The sequence below is a fragment of the Chiloscyllium punctatum genome, chromosome 42, assembly GCF_047496795.1.
Source record: "Chiloscyllium punctatum isolate Juve2018m chromosome 42, sChiPun1.3, whole genome shotgun sequence".
In the NCBI taxonomy this organism is placed as follows: domain Eukaryota; kingdom Metazoa; phylum Chordata; class Chondrichthyes; order Orectolobiformes; family Hemiscylliidae; genus Chiloscyllium; species Chiloscyllium punctatum.
The window spans coordinates 31,531,638-31,550,244 of NC_092780.1; the positions used below are offsets into that span (position 1 = coordinate 31,531,638).

Sequence of the window (18,607 nt, forward strand, 5' to 3'; positions counted from 1 at the left end):
AAACAAAATTACTTAACCTTTTGTACTTTGCCTTTGTTTATTAATGAACAGAAAATTCTCAGTGCAAAGAAAAGCCAGTGTGCAAAATACGAAACTGCCAACCTTTGGAAAAATACATTTCATGTCAAACCATTTGTGAGGATGTCATTGCTTCAAGACATCTCAATACCAAGTGAGATATTAATAATAATACATAAATATATGCAGCATAACACAGTGAGGAGATTTACTTAGAGAGATTTGCTTCTCTTGGCTTCACCACATATTCTTTGTACATGGAATACAGGACACCTGCAAAGACAGTTGAGAACAAGACATGAACTCAGTTGTTTGACTTCGATGCTGAGTTTAGAAAATGGATACATGTACTAAGAACATAAAAATTATGTGCCTTAATTGTGGAATACCATAAATATGCCACAACTGTTAAAGGCAAGTGTCCCATGTGTTCAGTTGGCACGATTTAACCGATTCAACTAAATAGTCATGTTGAATGCTAAATGTTAACTCTGTTTCTCTTTGTATTTGTATCTGTATCACAGATACTGTCAGACCTGCTGAGTTTCTCCAGCATTTTTTTTTGTGTTTCAGAAAGCAGTTGAAATGGTTACAGTGAAAGAAATTCCTACTGACATCAATTATGAACATCTAGTTCCAGAACAAGGTTTAGCTGGCTCATCAATGAGCTGAACAAATTAGTGCTTTGGAAGAAATGCACAAAAATATGAAATTGTGCAATTGGATTTATTTCTAAAATTTCCACAGCTATTGTACCAAGCCAAGGTTCTCTAATAATTCATCCTTAATTCTGTTTGTTGTATAATCTGTAAAATATAATCGAAGTACTACTTTTAACTATTGCAGTTGACCCATATTCATTAATGCAGATAGAAATGAGTTTGGGCTCACCTTAGCCTTTTATGGAAAAAAGAGGTCCGTAATCAAACCAGCAAACATAAAGTTAGTTCTGTATAGTCAATACTAACACTGGGATCATTTAACTCTCACTTTCAAGTCAGACAGTACAGAAAAGGCCTTTTGGCACACCAGGTTTATATGACCAAAATTATGCTAATTTCTTGCACTAGGCACATACTCTTGACTGTTATGGCACCTCAAGTGGTCAAACAAGATTTCTTATTACATTGTGAGCTTACCTGCCTCAACTAACCTCCCAGGCAGTGCACTCTAAATCCCCACTACTTCTGGGTGATAAAAGATTTTCCTAAATCCCCTCAGAGCTTTCTGCATTTCACTTTATGCCCCCAAGTTATTGATCCTTCAACTTAGGGGCACAGCTGCTCTATTCACCTAGTCCAGCTCCTCAATGTTTATATACTTCTATCAATACCCATTCCATCCTCTCTGCTGTAAAGAAATCAGCCCAAGCTTATCCAGATGTTCTTCAGAGCAGAAATGCACCATCCCAGGCAACATCCTGGTGAATGTCCGTTGCAATGATATCTTTCCTATAGTCTCATGACCAGAAACTGCACACACTACTCCAGCTGTGGCCTAACCAAAGCTCTGTTCAGCTGCAACATGGCCTTCCTGCTCTTGGAAACAACTCCATGCCTGATAAAGGCAAGTGTCTCACATGCCGCCTTAAATACCCTATTTAACAAGCATCCCAAGATCCTTCCATTACTCTGAGCTTCCTCGTGTGTGAGTTCAAGTGCTGATTGCTTTTCTGGAATCAGCTTTATTCACCTTAGAGCAATTTTTGAATGGTCGTGAGAAGCTTTTAATTTTTATTTTTAATACGTTTTCCTTCCTGCTAACACATTCAATTTCGCTGAAAACCAAAACACTTACCGAAGGTCACAGCTCCCACTACACATGCCTGTGCAGCCACACGGGTGTGTATAAGGTGCACAGACATTTTGGTGTTCCCTCTGGTTCGCAGTTTATAAAGTCCCAATCCAACTATTGCTGCAAATCCAGTCACGCCTGTAGTGAATGTTAATTTTAGTTTTAGTTCTTCATGCAAATTACTTCTGTTGTTGCAAGTCCATTGCTAACCCAGAATTCTGCCAATTCATCTGTCTGAAAACATTTCTACTGAGAGATTAGCAGGTGCTATTCAGAATAAATTCAACCCAATTGTAAGTTTACATTGTCCATTAATGTATTGGTTGGAGCTGTACCTATCACCTCCATCCCCACTCCCATTCACCTATTGTACTCTTTGCTACCTTCTCCCCAGCCCACCACCCCCCTGCCATTTATCTCTCCACCTGGAGGCTCCCTGCCTCTATTCCTGATGAAGGGCTTTTTTCCAAACGTCAATTTTCCTGCTCCTCGGATGCTGCCTGACCTGCTGTGTTTTTCCAGCACCATGCTGATCTAAACTCTGGGTTCCACCATCTGCAGTCCTCACTTTGGCCTGGAGGTGTAATAGGCTGACACAGCACTGACAAGCTGTATAATGCTGGTATGGGGGAAGATCTATACAAGTACCCAATCCCACTAATGCTTTCCATGTGGCATCAAGCAGTGCAGTACCTTATTTCTTAGATGAAAGCAGACAAAAAATTAAATTAGATCTCACTGAAGAGCAGATTTTTAAATTAGACAATGCCTTTCATATATCGTGCAAACTTCTGCACAAAGTCAGTTACAGTACTCGATTGAAAATCATAATTGAGGTTCAAAAGGAACAGAGTCTTACAATGTTTCATATACTGTTAAATACTGAAGAAATTGATTGCAATTTTAATGTGTTTTATGTTCACCATATTCCCCTTCTAATTGGCACTCCTAAATGTCACATTTTCTTAACCATTTATAATTGAAACATAAATTTCAGATGTTTACATTTATTAACTATTTTATTTTTTGATCAAAATAATCATTTTCCTTAATATCACTCTAAAGTTGGTGCATATTTTTTAATTTATTGAAATAGAAACCATACTAATAAGCCATTTGTACACAGAGTTAACCTTTGCATTACCTACAGAAACTCACCTATTGGAACAAAAGGTGACTCTTTGGACTTGTCAATCAGTTTTGAAGCTGGGCTCTGAGTCTTGGAACTCCATGGGGTGGTATCTGTGGACATGTTCACTACTGCAGCAGTAAATAACAATCCATCTTAGTGCACTATATTAAATGGAATGATTTATACTTTCAAAAACATACATGTCTAATCTGGATTTATTTACACCACCTAAATTTCTGGAATTTTTACAAATCTTTATGCCAAACTCCAAGGAGAAAATGTTCACATTTTAGAGTTTATGTAAGCACAGTCATTAGATACATTGCTAATGATTTTTCTATCACCCTTTCAAGATCATTTTATGAAACGTCTCATTAGCTCTTCTAATGAATACTCGTAGTTCTTGTAATTGAAACAGTACAGTAATTCAGAGGGGTCAGGTCTGCAGTTTATACATTTAAGGCTAACTATGAATTGTGCTAGAAGAACTCCATCTATTTAATTAAATTTCTTCTCATTCAAAGAGGGTAACCTGAACTCAAGCTGCATTTCTGCCTAATAAAAAAACTGGGAACAGGAATAGGCTATTTGGACCGGCTTGGCCATGTTCGATCATCCAACTCAATACCTTGTTCCCACTTTTGCCACATACCCTTAGATTCTTTTAACAAAAGGAATTATATCTATCATTTTGGAAACACTATGTTTTGGCTTCAGCAGTGGTCTATGCAAGAGAATTCCACATGGCTTGCCACTCTCAATTTCTTCTCATTTCAGTCATAAAAGGCCTACATTGTATCCTTAGTGTGATGATGCTGCTCCTTTAACAAGTTTATGTTGTCCTTGTTTTTTTTTCTCAGAGCGGTCATAAAGACATAGACTCTAAGAGATCTAGGTTTGAAGAGTTTTAGGGCCAGTGTGAGTATAGCTACCAGATACTGCCTCAGTCAAAGGGCTTTCAAATTTAGAAAAAAAATTGTACAATGAAAGGGGAGTGGCCAGTTCTCTCAGCTCAGCTTTTCTCTGGTTTGGTGTGGGTTCAGTTGTGAAGCTGCTGGACCCAAAGAAGCAGGTCCATGCTGATCCTCTCTCTCCTGTAAGACCCTGATTTTACCTTTTGTGCCAAGGGGTGTTTATGAGCATTGTTGCAAGTATTTGGAACAGCATCATTAAATTGAGGTAATCTGTTGGGTTTTTGGATAGGTTAAGTTATTCTTTATTCTGTTTCTCTTGTTTGTGTTTCATTTGGTAATCTTGTAAATAAATTCTGTTTTGTTTAAAACTAAGTGGTTTGACCAGCTGCATCTCCCTCCTGAAATTTCCACTTTACATCTGCTTAAAATGGCTAGCAAAGTTAGGATCTGGGCTACATCCTCAAAATGGTTTGAGAGGGTCTAGCCTGATCCTTAACATTAGACTTTGACTGCTGGTTCTGGAATCCGCAGTCATCAGAAATATCCTTCCAATATTTGCTCTGTCTAGTCCTGTTAGAATTTTATTGGTTTTGTGCAATCTCTCCTCATTCCTCTAAACTCTAGGGAACATAGTCCTAACCAATCCAGTTTGTCATCATATATCAGTCCTGCCATCCCAGGAATCTGTCTGGTAAACATTTGTTGCACTGCCTCCATAGCCAGAACATCCATCTTCAGATAAGGAGACCAAAACTGCACCCAGTGTTGCAGGTGTAGTCTTGTCAAGGCCCTGTAATTGCAGCAAGTCATCTCTGCTTCTGTACTCAAGTGCTCTTGCTATGAAGGCCAACATATTATTTGCTTTCTTTACCGCCTGCTGCACCTGCATGCTTACTTTTAGCAACTGGTGTATAAGGACACATGGGTCTCAATGCACCTCCCCCTTTACAAATCTATCGCCATTCAGATAATCTGTCTTGTTTTTGCTACATTTATCCATATTATACTTCATCTGTCATGCATTTGCCTACTCACCAACTTATCCAAATCACACTGAAGCATCTCTGCATCATGGTCACCCTCCCGCCCAACTTTGTGTTGACTGCAAACTTTATCATTAATAGATTTTGAATAGCTGGGGTCCCAGTACTGATCCCTGCTGTACCTACTAGACACTAGTTTATTCCTACTCTGTTTCCTGTCTGCCAGCCAGTTCTATGTCCATGTCAGTACTCTACTCCAATCCCATGTGCTTTTGTTTTACATGCTAATTTCTTATGGGAGATCTTGTCGAATGCCTTCTGAAAGTTCAAGTATTCACTGGTTCCTTCTTGTAACCTCTACAAGTTACATCCTTGAAAAATGCCAGTAAAATTGTCGAGCATGATTTCATTTTCATAAATCCAAGTTGACACTGTGCAATTCTGTCACTGTTCCAAGTGCTCTGCTATTAAATCTTTTATACTGGACCCTAGAACTTTCCCTACTATACTGATGCCAGGCTAACCAGTGTATAATTCCCTGTTTTCCCTTTGCCTCCTTTATTCAATATGCTACCCCTCCAATCTATAGGAACTGATTCAGCGTCTATAGAATCTTGAAAAAAGACCATAAATGCAGCCACTATTTCTAGGACCATTTCCTTAAGTACTCTGGGATGTAGATTATTGGATCCTGGGGATTTGGCAGCCTTTAATCCCATCAGTTTCCCTACTAGTACTGATTTCCAGCAGCTGTGAAGGAATGGCAATTTATTTCCAAGTTAGTCTCATTCGAGCGGGTGTTCCTCAACATTTTTAGGTCTTTTGTCCTCTTTTGTGAAGGCCAAACTAAAATATGCCATATTTGCTCCCCATTTTAATTTCTCTGATTTCTGATTTTGATGAACCTACATTTGTCTTCACTAATCATTTTCTCTTTGCTTTTCACCCTTTTGCCCAGCAAGAATCTATCTCTGCTTTTAAACTATTCAAGGACTCTGCTTCTACCACTTTAAGGAAGCATTCCAAAGACCCTTGAGCCACACGGACAGCCCCTAATTTTAAACATTGATCCCGAGTTCTAGATCCTCCCATAAGAAGAAACATCCTCTGCAAATCTATCCTGTCAATGCTCATCAGGAGCTTGTATCTTTCAATCAAGTTGCCTCCTACTTTTCTAAATGCTAGCAGATATAATTCTTTCCTCACAAGGCACCCACCTCAAGTACGTCTAGACAGAACTGTCTCCGGCCTTCCTTAATAAGGTGACTAATGCTGTGCACAGTATTCCAGATTTTGACTCAAAAGTGTCCTGTTCAGCTGAAGCATAACTTCCCTACTTTTGTACTCAATGTCTCTTGCAATAAATTAGAACAGTCTATTAGCTTTCCTAAATGGTTATTTAATTATATAATACTTTGGGATGCTAAGAGAAAAGTAACATCTTTGCTAACGTCCCAATCAATGACTGTCTTCAATAAATGAAGGTAACCATTTCCCTTTGGGTACTATCTTTTCTGAATCACTTATTGTCAACATTCTGACTGTCACCACTAATTACAATCTTAACTGGCTGTACAATATGAATACTGTAGAAGGCTCTTGCAATGCAGTGGTAAATTTGAGACCTTTGTTCAAGTCCAGTCCGAACCACAGGTGTGTTATAACACACCTGAACAGGTTGATTAAAAATTATTTATGAATACTGTGGTTACAGAAGTAGGAAAGGGGCTCATTGTTCTTTGGTAAGCAAGTCACTTCCTGATTCTGCAGAGCTTGCCCAACATCAGGGCAGAAAGTGGATTATGACATAACACTTTTCACTTGGCTGGATGAGTGCAGCTTCAACATTCAAGAAACTTAAGACAATTTGGCCAACTTTGACGAATTCCAACAAAACCAGAATTGGGATGTAACTCTCCACTGATTGGAGTCATCTTGGCACATATAAATGCGGATGTGGTTGTTGGAGGTCAGTTATCAAAGCTCTAGGACATCTCTGCAGCACTTCCTCATGGTAATGCCCATGGCTCAACTATCTTTAACTGCTTCATCAGTGACCTTCCCTTCATCATAAGGTCAAAAGTGGGGATGTTTGCCAATGATTGCACAATGTTCAGCACTACTCGTGACTGCTGAGTTAATGAAGTAGACCAAATTCAAATATAACAAGATCTGGACAATATCCATACTTAGGCTGACAAATGGTAAATAACATTTTTCCACACAAATGCTGTGCAATCACCATTTCCAATGAGACAATATAACCACTGCCTTCAACATTCGGTGGCGTTACCATTCACTGAAACCCTGACTATTGACATCCTAGGGGTTAGCATTGCTCAGAAACTCAGTTGGACTCACCATATATTACAGTGGCCACAAAAGCAGGTCAGAGGCTAGGAATACTGCGAGGAGAAAGTAAGGACTGCAGATGCTGGAGATCAGAGCTGAAAATGTGTTGCTGGAAAAGCACAGCAGGTCAGGCAGCCTCCAAGGAACGGGAGAATCGACGTTTCGGGCATAAGCCCTTCCTGAAGAAGCCACTTCCCACTTGCCTGGGTGAAGGCACCTTCAATAACACTTAAGAAGTTTGACACCATCCAGGACAAAGCAACCATATCCACAATGTATTCCTTCCACCGCCAACACTCTGTAGCGTGTGAACTATCTACAAGATGCATTGCAAAATTTCACCAAAGATCCTTAGATGGCACTTGCAACATGACCACTTCCACTAGAAGGACAAGTGCAGCAGATACATGGAACACCACACCCTGCAAGTGACTGGCGATATAAATTCTGTGTTCTATAATTCTGCCCCACTAGCTACCTGATGAAGGAGCAGCGCTCCGAAAGCTTGTACTTCCAAATAAATGGTGTTGTGTGATTTTTAACTTTGGAAACACATTGCCATTCCTTCAGAGTTGCTGGGTTAAAATCCTGGAATTCTGTCCCTAAGAGCATTGTGGGTCTACCCACAGCACGCTGACTGCAGTGGTTTGAGAAGGCAGCTCACCAGCACTTCAAGGGCAATTACAGATGGGCACTAAATGCTGGCCAGCCATTTCCCAGGAGTGAATAAAACATTGTCCAGCATCTTTAGTAACAATGACCGCAGTGTGTAGTGTCTGCTAGACATATTGCAGCAACTCACAAAGACTTATTTAGAACATCTGTCGCCTAGAAAACACCAACTGCAGGTCATACAGCATGCAGAGTTGGATATATTTCACCCTTCTCTTCATAATTTGGTCCAAATTCTGGAGCTTGCTAACTCAGTGCTGATAGAACACCTTAACACACACACACTGCAGCAGCTGAAAGACTGGCTCAACATCACCATCCAAAGGTCAATGTATCCTGGTCTTGCAGGAACACCCAAATTACAGGAATAAGAAAAAATAAATCTAGCTGGAAGTAATGCTAAGATTGAAGAACATCACTATAACATTGATTTAATTTGTTATTCATACAGGATTAAAGTACATCAGTAGGTTGGACAGCACAATTCTCAAATTACCATGAGACAGTATTTTGCAGAATTGTTTTATATGTGCTCTTTGCTAAGTATAGCTCTAGCTCACACAGAGTAGGACGCCTGGATCATTAGATTAGATTACTTACAGTGTGGAAACAGGCCCTTCGGCCCAACAAGTCCACACCGCCCCGCCGAAGCGTAACCCACCCATACCCCTACATCTACATTTTACCCCTTACCTAACTAACACTACGGACAATTTAGCATGGCCAATTCACCTGGCCTGCACATCTTTGATCGTTGGTCAGGCAGCCAACGATCTGCACATGGCTGATCGTTTTCTCGCACCGAGGGATGTCCTGAGGTTACAGCAGACGGCGTAATCCCGTTTTGACAGTGGTCGGGGCGAGCTCCAAACTGACCCACCTTCAGCTGTTGCACTAACCATTCAATCCGGCCCAAGGCCCACTTCTGACGTTTTTACAATCCATCAGATTTCAAAAGCCGCTGTTTAAGTGACTTTCACAACCTACAAGCTACCCTGAATCGATCAACAATGTCTTAAACATTAAATACCAGTTTAATCTTTGCAGACATTACCTTATTCGGAAATCAGCCCTGCTTAGAAAAAGCGGTGCTACTGCTCCACTTGTTACAGTCAAGCTACTTAGTGCATTTCCGGGTTGGACAGATTTACAAGAAGCCGATGATGGAAAATCGATGTCTTAATGAGATATCGTAAATGTTTGATTGCGCCAGAGTTCAGCGAAAAACCTGCTAAAGGATGGGTTGAATTGAGGAACTTGGTGTTGTTAAGACCGGCTTCTGAAGTTGACGCTGCAATGTTGACATTGTGTGCTTTGCATTTTGTAAATGATTATTGCATCGCCTCTTGTATACAAAAGGCAATTCTGCTGATTACGCAAGTGAACTTGGTCTTTAATTTGTGTAGAAATCGTGTTGTACTATTTTATACGGAGGATGTTGATCAGAATTGCAGAACAAATTGGGTGCGAATGATTTGTGCAGGTCAGGTAGTTCGTGCCTCTTTAAGGAAAACGGAAAGTGCTGGAAAGATTCGGCACATCAACGCCTGTGGGGAAAAAAAAGAGTTCATTTTTCAGGTATTGGTGATCCTAGGCAGCTTCTCCCCAACCTTATAGGTGCAAAATTACTGCAGATGCTGGAATCTGTGCAGAAAACAACAAAATGCTGGAAATCACAACAGGTCAGGCAGCATCCATGGAGAGAGAGAGAGCAAGCTAACCTATCAAGTCAAGATGACTCTTCATCAGAGCTCATCAGGTCTTGCAAAGCCTAACCACAACCATCCCAAGGGACATGATCAGCGACGCCTGCAATCAGTTCTCCTCCCAGCCACCCTTCATCCTGACATGGTTCAATATTCCTGAACTCCTGGACTCTCCACCCTAACTGCAGTGTGGATGCACCTGCATTGAACAGAATGCCATGGATGAAACAAGCATTTCACCGTCACCTTCTCCACTGCAGTGAGGGACGAACAATAAACAGTATGTGCAGGTGATTATTGTGGTTTAGTGTTAGTCCCACCAGCCTTAGACAAACCATGAACAAACATATTAAAAAGGCTCTTTGAAGAATCATCACAACCTGAGACAAATCTCTTTTCTGACCTGCTGAGTATTTCCAGTGCCTTGTTTTTATTTCAGATTTCAGCAGCAGCAGTTTGGTTTTGGTTTTAATAATGATGGCCCAATGGTATTATTGCTCGACTGTTAATTCAGAGACCCAGGTAATGTTCTGGGTTCAAATTCTGTCGTGGCAGATAGTAGAATTTGAATTCAGTAAAAATTTGGAAATAAAGTCAAATGATGACCATGAATCGATTGTTAGAAAAAATTCTACTCATTCACTAATGTCCTTTAGGGAAGGAATTGCCATCTTTACCTGGTCTGGCCTGACTCCAGAACTACAGCAATATGGTTGCTTCATAACTGCCCTTTGGCAACTTGGGGTGGGCAATAAATGCTGGCCTAGCCAGCAATAGCCACATCCTTTGAATGAATTTTTAAGAATAAAATTGAGTGTTTTAGTGATTGGAAGTAGAGTAGACTGTCATTGTTGATTGCCTCATCCTCCTTCTCTTGGTCATCACATCCTTCAGACCACCCTCCCTCAGTATGTAAGGATTTACTGCATCCCATGCAGGTCATGAGAGCGATTATGATCAGTTTATGAGATGTGACCAGGCTGCCCATTTCTTAATCCCCTCAGTTGGCCACAACAAAGATTTTTTAGCACACAGTTATGTAAGTTAATTTACCTGCAGTGCCATTCAAAATGAAGGAGCCGATTACAAGGTTAGCGAAAGAAAAGAATTCTATTACTTACTAACCCTGAGAACACGACACAAATACACATATATCATTTTAATGGAGAGAACGTCTTGTACAAAAGGAAAGATCAAGAATAAAACATTTTCAAAAATGCCTAGATTTAATCTGGGACCACAGCTATTTCATTGATGATTTGTATTCTTGGCAGTGGTGAAAGTTTTAGACATAGAGTCAGAGTTTTACAGCATGGAAACACACCCTTTGGTCCAACACATCCACTGCAACTAGATGCTCTAAATTAATCAAGTCCCATTTGTCAGCATTTTGACCATAGCCCTCTAAACCCTTCCTGTTTATGCATCCATCCAGATGCCTTTTAAATGATGTCATTGTCCCAGCCTCCATCACTTCCACTGGCAGCTCATTCCAAACGTGCACCACCATCTTGATATTCTCAGCAAATTGATGTTTTGTGCAATTTGCCTTTAACCAGCTGTGGTTTTCTGAGAAGCTAAGACATAAACCAGTTGAGAAAGAGCCTTGTGGTTCTGCTGTTATGAAGCCATCATTCATTCATTATTAAGTTTTTTAAGGAGCAGGAGGTTGGGGGGGCTTTGAGGAACAATTCTTCATGCAGTAGGTTGTAGATACCTGGAATTCACTGCCAAGAAGGTGATTGAAATGGGAATCCTCAAGGCATTTAAGAACTATTTAGATACACACTTGAAATGTCACCTTGTGCTTCCAAATAAACCTGTTGGTGTTGTGTGGTTTTTAACACTTGAAATGTCACTGCATACAAGGCTCCAAGCCAATTGCTGGGAAATGTGATTGGAATTGATGACTGGCATGAACACGAACGGCTAAAAGGACTCTTTACACGCTGTTAAAACTTTGTGATTCTTTATCTCTTTGTGCCAAAAAGCTGATGCCTGAAATATAATTTCATTGTGTATTCATGTGTCTAAACCTTTGTTTTCCAAGCTGGATAATCTGCAGGTGACTTTTTTTTTCAAAAATATACTTTATTCATAAAATATTTTGATGGTCTGTACAGTTGGTCATGCTATACATATGTAAATACTCCATACAGAGATCAGAATTTATCATTTGTATGTACAGGTCTGTACGTTTATCAATCACATATCAATATATTTAGCTGAGGCATCAGCAGAGCCCAAATGACTGCGTGGGCCCCTGTTCTTCTTAGGCAGGCAAATGTTACACAGTGATCTTTCCTCACTGTGCCTTGGCGGCAGCTTCCCCAAGCTTCAGCGCGTCCCTCAACACGTAGTCCTGGACCTTGGAATGTGCCAATCTGCAACACTCAGTCGGGGTCAACTCCTTCAGCTGGAAGATCAACAGGTTTCGGACCAAGGACACCCAGAGGGCGTCCTTCACCGAGTTGATGATCCTCCAGGCACAGTTGATGTTCGTCTCGGTGTGCGTCCCGGGGAACAGACTGTAGAGCATGCTGTCCCGCGTCATGGAGGTGCTCGGGATGAACCTCGACAAACACCACTGCATTCCTCTCCAGACCTCTTCTGCATAGGCACATTCCAGAAGGAGGTGTGTGACAGTCTCGTTTCCCCCCCCCGCCGCTGCTTCGAGGGCAGCGTGCAGTACGGGAGAGAGTCCGGGCGTGCAGGCAGAGCCCTTCTCACCACCAGCCAAGACATGTCTTGGTGCCTGTTGGAAAGTTCTGGCGATGAGGCATTCTGCCAAATGACTTTGACAGTCTGCTTAGGGAACCGCTCATTGGGTCTGTCCTCTCCTTTTCTCGAAGGGTCTCAAGGAAACTACGTGCTGACCACTTCCTGATGGACTTATGGTCAAAGGTGTTTTTCTTCATAAACTCCTCCACGAAGGACAGGTGATATGGAACGGTCCAACTACTCGGAGTGTTCCGCGGCAGCGAGGCCAGGCCCATCCTTCGCAACACCGGGGACAGGTAGAATCTCAGTACGTAGTGACACTTGATGTTTGCATACCGGGCATCCACACACAGCTTGATGCAGCCACACACAAAGGTGGCCATCACGGTGAGGACGGCATTGGGTGTATTTTGCCCCCGTTGCCCAGATCTTTATAAATCAAGTCCTTTCGGACCCGGTCCATCTTTGATGTCCATATAAATTGGAAGATGGCCCGGGTGACTGCAGCGGCACAGGTTCTGGGAATAGACCAGACCTGTGCCACGTATAACAGCAATGACAGTGCCTCACACCTGATGACCAGGTTTTTCCCCGCGATGGAGAGAGACTGTAGCTTCCATCTGCCCAGTTTCTGCCTCACTTTGCTGATACACACCTCCCAAGACTTGGCGCACACCCCAGCCCCTCTCTCAGGGGGATATCTGTACACTGACTGGTGTCCCTCAGTTTGTTTGTTGTTCACAAGCTCTTTAATTTTGAAATAATGAACCAGGACAATGTATGACAGGATCTTTAACCTGATTATTGCTGCTGATAGGAAGAATTTTATGATATAAAATGGGAAAAAAAATCATAAAGTAGTCAGTCCAAGGATGCCGCCATCCAGTTTTTCTGAAGCCCAGAACAGTAACAGTAAATATATTGAAACTTCCCTTCTCATATTTCAGTAAGTCAGTATTTTTTCATTAACTATATTTGTTTCTTATTTTCTATTTCTGTGTATTAGTCAATCAACCTCATTGGAGTCGTTACAAACACAACACTTTTTTTCATTACTGTCTCCTCTCTTTCAGTAAAAATTGAAATGAACTCGTGGTCAGATTTATTTTTCTATTCTGATATATTATCAATAGGATTGTGTCTTACTTCTTTCAAATTCTGTCAGTCAATTTTCTCCAATCATTTTGTCTTCTGAGGCTTCTCAAGTTAATGAAAATGCCAGATGTTCTTCAATGATTCTTCCTAATTTACAATGCTCATATATATCTCCTGTTACAACTAGTCCCCGAATGATGTTACCCAACTTATTACAGTTTCAGCTGGGATACAACAAATTGTCAAACTGCCAGTTAATGAGGGATGAACTGATTCCCCTGAGTTACTTATCCACTCCTTGGTCGCAACAAGGTGAACTTATGAATAACACCCTTCCTTATGGATGCCCTTCTCCCAGACTAAATGAATTTATGTTTTAAAAGGAGCCAGTCTAAACAGGTTTTTCTCTAAAAAGAAACCCAAGCTTATCCAGCCTCTCCCTACCTAATCTGCTCTATCACAGGCAACACCCTGGTGGAGTTTCTTTGGATCTCCAACGGTGTAATCATATCCATCCTACAGTGCAGTGATTAGAACTGCACACAATACTCCAGCTGTGGACTAACCAAAGAGCTGTACAGTTCAATATAATCTTCAGGCTTTTATAATATATGCCACAATCAGGGCAAATGTTCTGTATGCCTTCATAATTACCCTATAAACCTGTCCTGCCATCTTCAGGAATCTGTAGACAAGCTCCTCGAGATACCTCTGTTCCTCCAAACTTCATTGTAGCATCCTTGCTCCATGCATCTCTGATTTCCTGCTTAATACCATCCATTACCTCACCACTACTTTTTGGAGGCCTATAGACAACTGGGACTAGTGTTTTCCAACCCTTGTTTGCTTCTTAGCATTATGCACACATATTCTGTATATAGATTTCCCACACCTATATTCTTTCTCATTGGTGCACTGATTTCATCTTTCATTAATAATGCCACCTCAGCTACTTTTGTCTAGCCTGTCCTTCTGAAAGATGAATAAACTTGAATGCTCATTTCCCAGACATGGTCACCCTGCACAGGGTCCTCATTTCACCTGCCCCTCTCAGTGATGCTGTCTGTCTGTGAGAGAGCCCTCACCTCCCTCGCTCCTCACAGTGATGCTGTCTGTCTGTGAGAGAGCCCTCACCTCCCTCGCTCCTCTCAGTGATGCTGTCTGTCTATCACAGGGCCGTCACCTCCCTCGCTCCTCTCAGTGATGCTGTCTGTCAGTCACAGGGCCCTCACCTCCCTCGCTCCTCTCAGTGATGCTGTCTGTCTATCACAGAGCCCTCACCTCCCTCGCTCCTCTCAGTGATGCTGTCTGTCAGTCAGAGGGCCCTCATCTCCCTCGCTCCTCTCAGTGATGCTGTCTGTCAGTCACAGGGCCCTCACCTCCCTCGCTCCTCTCAGTGATGCTAACTGCTGTATCAGAGTCCTCATCTCACCTGCTCTCTCTCTCTCTCCCTCAGCCACTATATTTACATCCATAGTCATTTATTACACTGTGGAAATTCTCTTTTAAAAATAAGTACATGTTGGAAATTAAAGTTTGATAGTCTGTAGATGATGCTCCTAGACTTTATACTGGTGCTCACTGAAGAAGACATGAGAATGTGTATCGGGTATAAGCAGGCAGGGAAAGAGTTAAGTTCAGAGTTTTGTGAAACGAGATTCAGCTGAGCATGACTCAGACCAGATAAGAGCTTATAGTTAACAACGGGGTTTAATGGGTTAACAAGGTGGAAAAGTATTCATCATGTAGAGCTGTTTAACAATATTGGAAGCATTCTGTACACAAGGTCAGCTAACAAGGCGAAAAGTATCCATTATATGAATCAAGTTAACAAGGTTAAGAACATTCATTGTATAACAATAAAAGGCATGTCCTCTGCTATTGATACTCACTGATTGTAATGGTCACCCAATCAATATGTACATTGCCTTATCTGGATGCTCCTTCCTATAAAATGACTATGTAGTTCATTGAGAAACTGCTATTGCAGAGAAGACCGTGAACTCATGTCTCTGTGCACAAGGGCGATCATTCTCTCTCCCTCCAGGGCCCGGAATAAAGATGAAGGAAGTAAAACTACGTTGCATCTCTGAGCGTTTTGCTTCAATTGGGGAGGGGGTGGTGGGCAACGGGATGGCAGGCAGATTGCATGTTTCTCTAATGAAGTAAAATATCACATTAGACAACCCAGTTTGTAGAATGTAATGATGCAGGGCTAACTCTTTATTGAACAGTAGTTTATATTGGACATAATACAGGATACAAACTGTATATTCTTCATATTTTTGACAGGTCCAGAAACACAATATTGACAAGCCATATGATTCGGGTTGATCTCCAAATTCTTCAGTGGAAGAAAGATGGACACACAAGCAAGTTAAACTGTTCAGTAAAATGCAAGTCTAAGCACAAAACCTTCAAAGTAAAATCATGAAATTGACTTGACACATTTTGCTTCCCATTAATATAATTAAACAGTGATGGACTAATCAAGGTATCGCAAGATTACTTCTCTTGAGCTGACAGCACACTGCTTGTGAAAAGGCATTTGTGATCATTGCAGGGCATTGTTGGACCATTATACTACAATACACTAACAATCTTCGGTTCAATCCCCTGGATGTCAGAAAAACTTTGTAAATTAATTACCTTTCTAAGCATGTTTAATTCCACTACTGCACAAATTCCATTTGTTATTAAAGGGATTAAGGGATATGGGCAAATGTGTGTACAAGGTGTCAGAATCATAAAATCCCTACAGTGTGGGAGCAGGCCATTTGGCCTATCAAGTCCACACCGACCCAACCCCCTACTTTCTCCCTGTAGCCTCACATACTGAATGGCTAACCCACTTAGCCTGCACATCCTTGGACACTACGGGCAATTTAGCACGGCCAGTCTACCTAACCTGCATATATTTGGACGGCAGGAGGAAACCTATGCAGACACAGGGGCAGTGTGCAAACTCCACAGAGACAGGGCCAAAGTAAGGACTGCAAATGCTGGAGATTAGAGTTGAGAGGTGTGGTGCTGGAAAAGCACAGTAGTACCTGATGAAGGGCATTTGCCTGAAACGTTGATTCTCCTCCTCCTCGAATGCTGCCTGACCTGCTGTGCTTTTCCAGCACCACACTCTTGACTCCACAGAGACAGTTGCCTGAGGATTGAATCAAGCCCAGGTCCCTGCCACCATGCCACCCCAGTATTTATTTACTAACATGGTATCTACATCCACAATTTCATATCCTATCAATCTTTAATTGACCCGGTCATTTTATTAACTAATTTTTTACTATTCATATATTTCTGTGGTTTTTGGATTCACCCCTCTCTCATGTGCGGCACTGAATATTTCTGTTTGATTCACACCTTCATAACACTGAGGTGAATTTCACAGCCTTCTGTACTTTCTGAAGAATCAAGACTATCGTACTGAATTAATATGAAAAATATATCTTGATTCTGCATGTTTTTGCGAGCACTGCTCAGTAGGAGTCACTGTATAATGGATTAGTGGTGCTGGAAGAGCACAGCAGTTCAGGCAGCATCCAACGAGCAGCGAAATCGACGTTTCAGGCAAAAGCCCTTCATCAGGAACGTCAATTTCGCTGCTCGTTGGATGCTGCCTGAACTGCTGTGCTCTTCCAGCACCACTAATCCAGTATTTGGTTTTCAGCATCTGCAGTCATTGTTTTTACCGTCACTGTATAATGGTCTAAAATTTTGAGAATGTTGCCTCAACCTGTACAGTGGCTTGATTATCATTGAATTACAGCAAAAAAACAAATTTCCCCTGAAGTGCATTCATGGTGTGTGCCTCAGCTATTCCTCCTGGTCATGGGATCCGTCCTTTAAGATATAAAGGATCCTCCTGAAGTCCTAATGGTGATGTATTGTGGCCTATCTTATATTTATGGCCTTTGTTTTGATCTCCCCAGCAAGAAGAAACACAAATGGAGGACCTTCATCCCTGTCTATCAGATGGTCTGTGGAATGTAGGAGAATTGGTCAGTCAATCGGATTTTCATTTTTCATAAAATTATGTTGCTTACGCTCCTTACAATTGAACACCATATGGAGCAAATGTCCCAGGATCTGATCAACTACAATGAAAATCAATAGAGGCCTTCTCGAGGATGATAGTGGGTGTGTAGACTGAATTCAGCTTGTGTAAGATCCCTCTCACATTCCCATTGTCAGTTAATGGAAGAACGTGATAAAATACATGATATAATGAATACAGAAACATCCATCGTAATGTTTAGCGTGCACAGCCACATGATTTGCTGTAACTGCAAAGAGGTGAATTGTGTCAAAGTCAAAAAAAAAAATTTACAAGCATATAGAAATAAGTAGAGCTGTGTTTAGCTGCTACAATGCACCATTTAGGAACAAGTCCATTATTAACAAACTTCAATGAGTCGAATTGTTTTTGATTCTTTTCTTACTTGTTTTGATCTGCTGCTGACCTATGCATCAATAATTTAGTTGTTGATTGTGTTGAGCTTTTACGCAATAAACTCAAAACTATTGCAATAAGTGCTTGATTGTTCCTTAGTTGCACAGGCACTGGAAATGTGGGACAAAACAAATGTTAAACCTTTTAGAAATATCTTGTCTCTTTCAAAGTTAAAAATCACACAACACCAGGTTATAGTTCAACAGGTTTATTTGGAAGCATTCGCTTTCGGCACACTACTCCTTTATCAGATGGTTGTGGAGTACAGGATTTATAGCAAAAGTTTACAGTGTGATGTAACTAAAATTATATATTGAAAAATTCCTGGATTGTTTGTTCAGTCTCATCTTTTAGAATGAACATGTTGGTTTCAGTTCTTTCATATGTAAATCACAGACCTTTTTTAAAGTTACATTCTCAAGTGAACTTTAACAATTGGTTTGGAGATGCTGGTGTTGGACTGGGGTGTACAAAGTTAAAAATCACACCACACCAGGTTATAGTCCAACAGGTTTAATTGGAAGCACATTAGCTTTTGGAGCGTTGCTCCCTCATCACCTGATGAAGGAGTGACACTCCGAAAGCTAGTGCTTCCAATTAAACCTGATGGACTATACCCTGGTGTGGTGTGATTTTTAACTTTTAACAATTGGTGTCATGTCGGCCCAGATAATGTTTTGAAGGTCTGAGGTGCCCTGTGTGAGACTGTCTGTGTCACAATGTCCAGACTGATTCTAATCTAAAAAACAGATTAACAGAAT

General features: G+C 41.2%; 1 protein-coding gene across 2 annotated transcripts; it reads right to left on the minus strand.

Annotated features, from left to right (window-relative positions):
- Nucleotides 1–12: 12 nt before the first annotated feature.
- LOC140465871 (HIG1 domain family member 1A, mitochondrial-like) lies at nt 13–9,040 on the minus strand. 2 transcript variants are annotated; one of them, XM_072561742.1, is made up of 4 exons: nt 8,920–9,040; nt 2,971–3,072; nt 1,816–1,950; nt 13–291 (listed from the first exon to the last, which is right to left on the minus strand). In XM_072561742.1, exons 2-4 carry the CDS (start codon nt 3,062–3,064, stop codon nt 227–229), a joined length of 294 nt encoding a protein of 97 aa, XP_072417843.1. In that variant the 5' UTR covers nt 3,065–3,072; nt 8,920–9,040; the 3' UTR covers nt 13–226. The 2 variants fall into 2 exon arrangements, with proteins under 2 accessions (XP_072417843.1, XP_072417844.1); XM_072561743.1 differs by lacking the exon at nt 8,920–9,040 and having other exon boundaries at nt 2,971–3,099.
- Nucleotides 9,041–18,607: the final 9,567 nt, after the last annotated feature.